The sequence below is a fragment of the Bufo gargarizans genome, chromosome 3 (assembly GCF_014858855.1).
Source record: "Bufo gargarizans isolate SCDJY-AF-19 chromosome 3, ASM1485885v1, whole genome shotgun sequence".
Taxonomy (NCBI): domain Eukaryota; kingdom Metazoa; phylum Chordata; class Amphibia; order Anura; family Bufonidae; genus Bufo; species Bufo gargarizans.
Window position 1 is genome coordinate 128,532,929 of NC_058082.1, and position 12,233 is coordinate 128,545,161.

General features: G+C 43.3%; 1 protein-coding gene across 2 annotated transcripts in view; it reads left to right on the plus strand.

The window, feature by feature from the left end:
- The window catches only part of VWA8 (von Willebrand factor A domain containing 8), a 429,985-nt gene that overhangs the window by 371,197 nt on the left and 46,555 nt on the right, over positions 1-12,233 (plus strand). For both annotated transcript variants that reach the window (XM_044284760.1, XM_044284761.1), the window contains exon 39: positions 2,681-2,789. In XM_044284760.1, coding sequence (XP_044140695.1) covers positions 2,681-2,789 — 109 coding nt within the window. The remainder of the gene's footprint in view (positions 1-2,680; positions 2,790-12,233) is intronic.

The following is a 12,233-nucleotide window of genomic DNA, read 5'->3' on the forward strand; positions in this document are numbered from 1 at the left end:
TTGTGGTTTTGTGGGGACAGCCGGCATTACAGTCACTTCCATGTTTTACTGTTATATTACATCTTATTAGTTATTTGGCTGGCTGTTATTGCACCTCATTTTGCCTGTATTAGGCTACTTTCACACTGGCGTTTTGGCTTTCGGTGTGTGAGATTCGTTCAGGGATCTCACAAGGAGTGCCCAAATGCATTCTGAATGGAAAAGCTCAGAATGCATCAGCTTTTGCTTCAGTTCGTCTCCGTTCCGTCTCCATTCCGCTTTGGAGGCGGACTCCGTCTGACGAAATTGAGCCAAATGGATCCGTTCTGACACACAATGTAAATCAATGGGGATGGATCCGTTTTCACTGACACAATCTGGCACAATATAAAACGGATCCGTCCTCCATTGACTTTCAATGGTGTTGAAGACGTATCCGTCTTGGCTATGTTAAAGATAATACGAACGGATGCAGACGGTTGTATTATCTGAACGGATCCGTATGTGCAGATACATGATGGATCCGCACCAAACGCGAGTGTGAAAGTAGCCTTATTTGGAGGCTTGATATCACTTTTTTTGTTTGTTAGCGGTCATTATTAAATTTACAGCTTGGAGACCATTGTTTGTATTGCTGTATTTTATACTACCAGCATCCCTGTAATAGACATAATTTGGACTGTTCACTTTTCATATATACTGCGGCCGTTGATGTGTTCAGGCAGTTAGTCGGTATGTTTATCTATATGACCTTTGATATTCATTTGACATCATTTTTATGTGTCCTATCATATCTATATATAATGGTCCAGGCTGTTTACCTTGTGTATTTCCTTATTTGCAGCAGTTAAGTGGGGCTATGCTCTATCTTGCCCCTGTAATCTTACTTGTATGTTATTTATATTTATTTGTGTATATATTTTTATATATATATATATATATATATATATATGTGATTCTCATTCTATGGGGTTATTGGCGTGTTTGGTAGGCTGATGAATTTAGCTAGGCTAGGCCCCTTTAATTGGTTGTCATGTTCTGAGGTTTATTATTGGTAACCCCCCTCTTTTCCCTAAATGATACAGGTAGTCGGGAACTGGGATAAACTCTCCAGAAACTTTTAGAAATATACACACTTTTTCAAGTGTCACTGGTAGGGCCTGCCCCATCGGAAGATCCCCTGATGTGCTCAGGCACTAACACAATAATGGGTTCCAGAGGTCCAGCACAAGAGAACTGTATTATTTTTTAACAGTTAATCCACAAATTACCATTTATAAAATTGTTTTCCACACAGATTATAAACTCCTATGGCAAGGCTCTCTCCTAATGCATGTTTGCATTGGTCTTATGATTTTGAGAAGTAGCTAGGCTTTCCTTTACATGTTTTAAACTTTCAGTTTGCCTTAGTGTGGCTTCTAAAATAACCAGGCAAGACAGAGTAGTAGGAAAATCATACATCATCAAGCCTTGTGCTTTTACAATATTATTCTAACATGGCACAGTAGCCAGAATTTAGTCTTTGCATGTGCTAAACATTATTGAAAATAATGGAGGGCTTCAAATAGGGTATGATCTGTCCACAAAGCAGAAGAACAGATGAAGGGGATTAGGATCAAAGAAGCAGAGGCAAAGACGTAGGTCTAGATGTTGACAGTGGAGCACAGATCTTTTTGGTTCACAGGACGATAGAGATGACCAGTCATTCACATGTGTGCCAAGTGAAGCGTGTTGTGCAGTGTCATAACCAGTGGTTGTCTTTTTAATCCCATAAAATGAGAAATAAGAACCGTTTTTAGCAAGAAACCAGTGCATGGACTTGTCTAAATAATGGAGGTCATGGGCATAGGTTGAATTCTTATGTGCAGTAAGTTTTCTCAATTTCTTTAGATGTCGGCAGTTTGAGGTATATATTTGTCCTGTTGTCAGCCACATGGTCTACTCATTCTGTTACCCAGCCACTCCCTATTACAAGAGATTTATATCATGTATGAATCATGTTTATTTGTGCATCGGGCATGTGTCAGACACAACAGGTGGCCTGTCCTTATCTAAAGTGTGGTCAGTGGGGGTCAGACTCGGTAGTTGCATGACGTGGCTGCTGTGTTCCCCGACTTACCATTACTCATCATTGTTTATCTTGGCACATCAGCTTGTCGATACATGTGCTAGGCCTGGTAATGCTTCTCAACCCAACTTGAATTGGAATGAGCTGCATTACAAGGCATATTAGCACGCTTATACTGTTGTTTTTCCGGGGCCGAAAGGGTGGAACCCTTACTGATCGGACATTAATATATTTTTGTAAGTAAAGACAACTAGAGTAGCTAGTGTCTTCTGTTAATTGGGGATCAATAATAAGGAGAAAAGAATTTTTAAGAACCCTAACATAGCTACTGTTTTGTGAACCCTGTGCCTTATACCTTTACTAGTTTTTGTTCAGATCCCTGATAAAACCCTTAAATTATATTATCCAGTGCTTTACAATTAAATTGTAATTTAAATGGTAAATTTGTTATGAAAAGCTATAACTAAATGAATACATTGGGGTTGTGATATCATACTTGCCATATTTGTGTTGCAATGTGGTAAGACTCTAGTACATTACACTGGCTTTGATCCTGTGCTCTACTTGGCCAGTAGTGCATCTTGTAGGGTGCATTGCTAAGGGAATACTTACGTATGCATTTGCCTTTTTCAGATCACAATACAGAAAGACAGTGGTTTGGATGTGAGCTCACCAACACATGGAAAGCTGGATCCAGATAACATGCCTCATGTTGGTGGTAATACATGGGCTGGAGGAACAGGTTAGTAACTATACGTACATCATGTTAATATCACTCACAATATCTCATCATTATTTAGTACTAGCTGAGGGACTCGGCTTTGCACGGGTATATTTCAGCTATTTCATTTATTGTTTGTGTGTGTCGTTGAAAGATATCGACACTATCCACTATAACAGTGACATCTACAGTGCCCTGCCCCCTTAACAGTGACCTCCACAGCCCGCCACCCTTAACACTGACCGCCCCAAAGTGCCCCGTCTCCTTAAAATGGGACCTCCAGATCAGCCCACCCCATTAACTTTGACCTTCACAGCACCGGCCCCTTAACACTAACCATAATTTATAGTCCCCTAAACTGTGACCTCCACCATTCCCGGCCCCCTTAACAGAGACCTCCTCAGCGACTTCCCCTTTAACAGTGACTGCCACAGTACCCTGCTCCCTTAACAGTGACCTCACAGTACACTGCTGCCCCTTTAATAGTGGCCTCCACAGTCCCCTCCTCCCTTAAGTTACCTCCACAGTGCCTCCCCTTTAACAGTGACCTCCACAGCAGACCGTCCCCTTAACTGTGACCTCCACAGCAGCCGCCCCTTTTTGTGTGACCTCCACAGTACCCTGTCTCCTTAACAGTGATTTTCACAACACCGCGCCCCCTTAACATAGGCCTCTACAGCAATCTGCCCCTTAACACTGACCTCCATAGCGGACCGTCCCCTTAACTGTGACCTCCACAGCAGCCTGCCCCTAGGGTTGCTAGAGGACCGGTTTTAGGGCGGCAGTCCGGCTTTCAGACTCCTATCCTTCGTCCGGTGCAGGGCCTGGACAGACACAAGGATGTCCTTTTGATTAGCTCACTCTCAGACAGCAGCACTGTGCTGTCTGAGCGTGAACTGCAGGGAGAAAGTCACCATCCCTTTCACCCCTGCAGCTGACAGAAGTTGATATTTACCTTCATTTTTTCAATCCTGTCGGCTGCGGAGTGGGTGATGGCGTGGACTAACTGTGTCGTGGGCGTGGCTTAGAGGGACCGGGGGCGGGGGTTTTAAGTCCGTCTTTTGAGGGTGGCCTGAATGGCCACCCTACCTGCCCCTGTACAGTGACCTCCACAGCACTCCACTCCCTTAACAGTGTCATCCACAGCACCCTTAACAGTGATTTCCACAATATCCTGCCCCCGTAACAGTGACCTCCACAGAGCTCCGTTCCCTTATAATGTGACCTCCACAACACCCCGTCCCCTTAACAGTGACGTCTACAGCACCCCGCCCCTTAACACTGACCTCCATAGCTAACATAGCTATGCCCCTTTAAAGCTGACCTACAGCAGTGAAGAAAAATGGCTGGGTTGTTATGGAAACCTGGTGTAAAACTGTGTGTATGTGAAGACTAAGGTCCTGCGAGCTTCTATTGGCTGATAAGGATCATGTGACCAGGCTTCTATTGGCTAATGCATTTTTTGGGAATATCTCAGGAATATCTGAGACCCGGTCTAAAACCTTCCCGCACACCTGATGTACCTCTTTGCCAAATTTTGTGTTTATAAATGCGACGGTGCGGATTCTTTTAGTGGACATACATACATATACACACATACATACACTCAGCTTTATATATTAGGCTAGTTTCACACTAGCGGCAAAGAACTAGTGTAGTACTTTTATTCTGGCCGCCTCTAGGCGTGTACTGCCGCCGGAACTCTGGCCCACCCCCACTATAGTCAATGGGGCTGGAGCGGCAGTCCGGGGGCACGCGTGGACTAGCAGCAGCACGGATCCGACAGGCTGAGTATTTATCCATACTCAGATTAGAAGAGTATATACCTATATGGCGATTAAAATTTGACAGACCGCATGAAATATAAATATATATATATAATTTATTGACACAGTTTATAAATGACAATTCATACAAAAAAAACAAGTACAGGGAAAAAGGCGACACAAATGGTGACTCAATCCCACATATTCATAATAGTAAAGTGCATATAAACATCCATTACATGTAATACACAGAGTCTATTTACCCAGTATGTGTTTCCTCTGGGATGGCGCCAGCCCCGACACACGTTTCGGCGGACCTTCGTCTGGGGGTCCGAAACTCACATTGGGGCTGGTGCCATCCCAGAGGAGACACATAATGGGTAAATAGACTCTGTGTATTGCATGTATTGGATGTTTATATGCACTATGCACTTTACTATTATGTATATGTGGGATTGAGTCACCATTTGTGTCTCCTGATGAGGAGGTCGCCTTTTTCCCTGCATTTCATGTGGTCTGGCATATAGGTATATATTTCTTCGCCACAGGCATGAGTGGATTGTGTTATGCATGGTATTGATATGTATGGGCGGTTGTTCCATTTTTGATGATTATAGGCTTACATTTTCTTTGGGTGTATCAGATTAGAAGAGGTGGTATAGATCAGTGTTTCCCAACCAGTGTGCCTCCAGCTGTTACAAAACTACAACTCCCAGCATGCCCGCACAGCCAAAGGCTGTCCGGGCATGCTGGGAGTTGTAGTTTTGCAACAGCTGGAGGCACGCTAGTTGGGAAATACTGGTATAGATAACTACTAGTTGTATGGAAAACCTTTAAAGGAAGTCTGTCACCAGGAAATTCACTAGTAAACCAGGCTCAATGCCTTGTAGGGTTAGCTTAGCTGAAAGTAATGGTACATTTCACTTAGTGATTCGTTGCTTAATTTTGGACAAAAAGTACTATTAACCCATGTGCAAAAGAGCTGTTAAAGGGGTATTCCTATTTCATAATTTCATGGCCAAGATGGGAATGAGCGCAGTAAGTTCTTTGTGCGGCTCTCATTCACCGCTATAGGAGTTAGGTAAACCATGGAGCGCTGGCTGCTTCATCATTTGTTAATGTGGTTATTCCCATCTCAGCCATGAAAGGCAGACGAGGGCAGGCCCAAGCTACACTGTTCACCATTGCACCCCCTGCTTCATCTCCTTCTTGACAAGCACAGGCGATATCTACATGAGATTTTGTGGCTCAAATAGCGCACTCAACTATGGGATTGAGAAAAAAAATAACGCACATGTTTTTCCCAAATCCATTTTTTTAGAGAAGGAAAATCTGAAACAGTTGTGTGAATAGGCCATTAGGCTGGAGTCACACTTCCAGGTTCCGTCACATTATACATCTATTTCAATGGCATGTGTAACAGTCCGACTGGGGTTTTTAAATGACTCAAGCTCACAGCATCATATAGGAAGGTATGGTTCTCTGAGTCCAGGTCCGTTAAACCCGTGGTTGGGCTGTGACTAGGGATGAGCGAATCGACTTCGGATGAAACATCCGAAGTCGATTCATATAAAACTTCGTTAGAATACTCCCGCTCCATACAGTATTAGAATGTATTGGCGAAGTCTCGCAAGATTTCGGGTAATAACTTAAAAAATTAATTTCTACTGTAAAAAACCTTTTACCGAACTCTGCTTCGGTTCCAAGGTACCATTTGGTACCCGCTCCCTACAGTATTCTAGCGAAGATTTATGCGAATCGACACATCCCTAGCTGTGACACATGCAAGTAATACGGATATAATACAACCGGAGCATAAAAGTGTGTTTCCAGCCTAAGGCCTCTTTCACACGGGCGTCATGTTTTTGGCCCGGATAAGATGCGGGTGCGTTGCGGGAAAATCCGCACGAGTGCAAAACATTGTAATGCGTTTTGCACGTGCGTGAGAAAAATCAGCATGTTTGGTACCCAAACCCGAACTTCTTCACAGAAGTTCAGGTTTGGGTTAGGTGTTGTGTAAATTGTATTATTTTCCCTTATAACATGGTTATAAGGGAAAATAATAGCATTCTTAATACAGAATGCATAGTACAATAGGGCTTGAGGGGTTAAAAAAAATATATATTTAACTCACCTTAATCCACTTGTTCACGCATCCTGGCTTCTCTTCTGTCTTCTTCTTTGAGGAATAGGACCTTTGATGACGTCACTGCGCTCATCACATGGTCCATCACATGGTCTTTTACCATGGTGATGGATCATGTGACGGACCATGTGATGAGCGTAGTGACGTCACCACAGGTCCTTTTCCTACTGCACAGCAAAGATGAAGACAGAAGAGAAGCCGGGCTGTGCGAACAAGTGGATTAAGGCGAGTTAAATTATTATTATTATTTTTTTAACCCCTCCAGCCCTATTGTACTATGCATTCTGTATTAAGAATGCTATTATTTTCCCTTATAACCATGTTATAAGGGAAAATAATAATGATCGGGTATCCTTCCCGATCGACTCCTAGCAACCGTGCGTGAAAATCGCACCACATCCATCACTTTTCTTTTTAAAATCTTTTTATTGATTTTGTGACAAAGATAAGGGTATACAAACAGTAGTGCAGTAAAGCAAATTCTACAATGGTATACAAGCGAGTCTGCACAAAATAGTATAAAGCAATTATGACAACGGTACAATTTTAGTATGCTACCATTGAAGCATGACAGACGATGGTGAAAAAATACGCGAAAATGCAAGAACATTTATTTCCGTTAAACCTAGCCTTTGCGACCTGTTATCTAATAACTTCTTGTCAGCGAGTGAGAAAGCTGAGTTCACCGGTCTTCTTGGGGCTAGAGCTTGCATGGGGCGAGATCTTATGTAGGACTCATGTGTATCTGAACAGATATTGTGAGATCTGACGTCCACATTACTATAATGGTAACATCTGTCAGGCCGAAGCGAGATACTAAGGGATAGCACCCAGCATCTGACATTAATGATTATCAAGTAGGGGGAAACAGAATAGTAAACTTAACATGTAAACAAGAGGTGGGGGGGAGATAATGGGGTCAAGGCGGATTGACACGCGTTAACCACCAATGCAAGAGCGGGAGTCTGAACCTCATGACTACAACGTAAGAAAAAGCCATCTGAGAGCTAGCTGGAGTGACATCCATCACTTCTATGGGGCCTGCGTTGCCTGGAAAACGCACAAAGAGGAGCGTCCTGAGATTTTCACGCAACGCACAAGTGATGCGTGAAAATCACCGCTCATGTGCACAGCCCCATAGAAATGAATGGGTCTGGATTCAGTGCGGGTGCAATGCGTTCACCTCACGCATCGCACCCACGCGTAAATCTCGCCCGTCTGAAAGAGCCCTAACAGTTTAGCAAACACTTTCATAAAATGCTCCTGCTCCTGCATTTGCAGCTTGACAAGTGTATCAGTGTATTGTGGTCTGCAAACCAGGCACGGCCGTCACACATTTGTGTAAATGCTCCCTCATATGTGTATCAGAGACATTTCCAGGGACCTTTCTTCAATCGTGATGAATGTGTTACTAAATAGATTTGTGTTGCCTTTTGACCTTTTTTGTTTTTCTGTATTTGATTTGATGTCCTTTTTCACCACATATCAACTACATAAGATGTATGAACAGCCTGCCACTACCTGGTGAAAAGTTATTTTGACATATAAAAAGTTTTTCCTTTTTCTCTACAGCAGACATTCATATTTCACATTGCTTTGAACACATGTTTCCTGTAGGAATGCTGCCGCTCAATCATATTTGTTTTCTGCTGACAGTTCATTGTAGCTTTTCTGCCCCCTCCATTGGTAGCATCATCTCTGGGTGTTGAGAATTCAGGACCCTCACGCCTGCGAGCCTGCATCATGAGGGAAGCGTACTGGTATGTAGTCGGGAAGCGGTAGCTTAGTGGGTGATCATCTCTATTATGTAAGATGTCACTTCTGGAATTCACTCATCTTAATGAAGCCTCAGAAGGGTAAACTTTTCTCTGGGTCATTGCTTGAATTTTCACTCTTTAGCAGAGAATCCTGACACCTGCAAAGCTGTTATCTGTTCCTGGATAACCATATAAGCCAGTGGATCATCCAATTATTTTATTTTAATTTCTGTTTCTTTTATTACTTTTTTGGATTTCTGACATCATAACCTGTTTAAAGTGTGTAATTTAATTTAATTTTACTGTTGTGTAGGGAAAGGGTTGTTCATTTTTTTTGTAATATACAGGTGAAACTCGAAAAATGTGAATATTGTGTAAAAGTAAATTTTTTCAGTAATGCTAATTAAAAGGAATTGCATTAATGCAGCTTAAAATTAGAATTTTGTGAAAAGGTTCAATATTCTAGGCTCAAAGTGTCACACTCTAGTCAGCTAATTAGTCCATACCCCCTGAGCAGAGGGTACCTCAGATTGTGATTTTGGGGTTTTCATAAGCTGTAAGCCTTAATCATCCAAATTATAACAAATAAAGGCTTGCAATATCTCGCTCTGTATGTAATGAGTCTCTCTCATATGTTAGTTTCACCTTTTAAGTTCCATTACTGAAATAAATTAACTTTGCACGATATTCTAATTTTTTGAGTTTCACCTGTATTTTATTTGGGAAAGATTTTTTAATAGAAATCAGGATATTAAAGGGGTTGTCCCATTTCATTAATTGCTGTTAATCAGTTTCCCTAAGTGTCCTTTAATAATCTTCTAAATAACTTCCATTTCCTAACTTGCACGGTTCTCCTGAAAAATGCCTTCATCTGCGCCTCTGTTGTCTACCTGTATCCCATGGATACGGCCAGCTACTTGCAGGGCTTGAATGTGCCGCGCCTGCGCACAATGTCCTACCTTCTCCCCAGCCGGCCGCTCGAGAACGCGCACGCATGGCTGTTTTACAAGCTGGGGAGGCGTGTCCTGCATGCTGGAGATAGTGCCGGGGAGAGAAACAGTCTGCCTGCTACGCTGCTGTCCTGCAGATTCTAGAGGAGGAAGGAGGGCCCTGGAAGATCACGGTGGCAGAGGTTAGTGATTGATATGCTCCCCTGGGCCCTATTAGTCCCGGGCTGACTCCTTCTGGGCGCCGGAGCACACGGCGTCCTCGGTTGCTATGACGCCGTGCGCTCCCTCCTGCCACCGGAATACAGTGATACATCTTATAGATCATAGCAGTGTATTACTGTTTTCCGGCAGCAGGAGGGAGCACACGGCGTCATAGCAACCGAGGACGCCGTGTGCTCCGGCGCCCAGAAGGAGTCCAGGCAGCAATCCACAGATGCCCCCACCCCATAAGTGCCCTCCACAGATGCCCCCCCCACCCCATAAGTGCACTCCACAGATGCCCCCACCCCATAAGTGCCCTTCACAGATGCCCCCCCACCCCATAAGTGCCCTCCACAGATGCCCCCCCACCCCATAAGTGTCCTCCACAGATGCCCCCCCACCCCATAAGTGTCCTCCACAGATGCCCCCACCCCATAAGTGCCCTCCACAGATGCCCCCCCCCCCCCCCCATATAAGCTGGGTAATAGGTCAGTGATAATATCAGACACCGGGAAAGCTGGGTAATAAGTCTATAAGACTTATTACCCAGCTTTCCCGGTATCAGATATTATCACTGACTTATTACCCAGCTTTCCCGGTATCAGATATTATCACTGACTTATTACCCAGCTTTCCCCGTATCAGATATTATCACTGACTTATTACCCAGCTTTCCCGGTGTACAATATTATCACTGACTTATTACCCAGCTTTCCCCGTATCAGATATTATCACTGACTTATTACCCAGCTTTCCCCGTATCAGATATTATCACTGACTTATCACCCAGCTTTCCCGGTGTACAATATTATCACTGACTTATTACCCAGCTTTCCAGTAACGTCTCCCGGGATGTAGACATTTTCTTTCCTCATCTTCTCTATTTTGCCCAGACCGACATGCTGATGTCTTTCAGCCACATCTCATCTCTGCAGTGTTTGCCTCACAGACACTACTTTAGTTTACGGCCACATATTGGGTGTTTCTGTAAACGTCAGAGTCAGGGCAATAAAGATACAGTCTTGTTTGCCTGTACAGTATGGGCAACCAGTAGCCAGAGGCATTGGGGTAGCGGTTAGACAGATAGATGACCCTGGCTGCTGCATTCAGGATAGATTGGAGAGTCTGGTCAGGAGGAGACCAAATAGTAATAAGTTACAATAATCAAGGCGGGAATGGATCAGGGCAACGATGAGAGTTTTTGTTCTTTCCACAGAAAGAGGTAGATTCTAGAGATGATTGTGAGGTGCAGGTGGCCTGAGCAGCCAAGAGGATTCCTTAGGCCTCATGCACACGACCGTTGTTTGGTTCCGCATCCAAGCCGCATTTTTTTGTGGCTACATGCACACGACCATACCGTGTTTTGCATTCCACAGATTGCAAATCCGCAAAACACGGATGCTTATTATAGAGATACCTATTCTTGAACACAAAACGGACAAGAACAAGACATATTCTATCTGGGGCCACAGAACGGAGTAATTGAAGTGAATGGGTCTGCATCCGAGCTGCAAACAATAGTTGTGTGCATATGAGACCTTGTACTGTAAACCAAAATTGTTTCCCTTCTCCTGGCACTTGTTCTCCCACCAAAACCATTCATGCAACATAGGCCCAGCACCTGCTACGAACAGCCCGTTGGGGTGAGGGTTGGAGTAACCTGATATAGGACATCTTTGTAGCAGGCCCTATAGTACCTGCAAAGGCTGTCACTTGTAGAACTTTTGTATGGTCGTCTTGGCGCAATATGCCTCTTTCCAGAGTTTTCCAAATACTTTAAATCTGTTTGCTCAGATATGGTATCTCGATGCCAGGAAGTGTAATTCCCCATACGTACCTATATGATAGCTTTACCATACGTATAACTGCATCAGAAATCTTTCCAACGGGTCTTAGCACTTAACTAACAGGTTAAAGAAAAATGATTTCTAAGATAAATTTCTCTAGAGGAAAAGATACTTACTTCAATGCCTTCTCCATATTGTCAAAAGTCTGCAATTTGATGATGGAATATATGCAACTTACGGTACTTTTATTTCAGTAAAAATGTTTCACCCCTATTTCTAATCCTTTATTCATTAGCTCCCCAATGAGTATTTCAACATTGATGCAATAAACATTTACTGATAAGACTCGGAGTCTAGGGCAGATTCTCAGCCCATAATGAGCACCGATTGACAATATGCCCATCAATTGTTGCTTGCTATTACTTTCATTTAGGCCCCTTTCACACGGTCAGTATTTTCCATAAGTATTTGTAAGCCAAAACCCAGAAACAGGTCCAAAACATTAAAAGAGGCACAAATATTCCCATTGCACTTTTTCTCTGTAGGTTTCACTGCTGATTTTGGCTACTAACCATGTGAAAGTGGCCTTAGGATGGGTTTCCATATTCAGGTTTATTTTAAATGAAGTTTTTGAAGGATCTTAAATGAAGAGCACGAATAAAGGAAACACCAAGTCTCCTCTTTTTGTTTCCACTCTGGGCATTAGCTTCAAAAGCTGCAAAAAAACAGAACTTGGAAACCCAGCCTCTTAAACCATTCAATGGTTGTGAAGGGGGTGAATGAGAGATCATTAATTGCCATTTGCATTAAGTTGGCAGCACATCCTCTATTTACACAGGGCAATGTGCTGCCAACAAG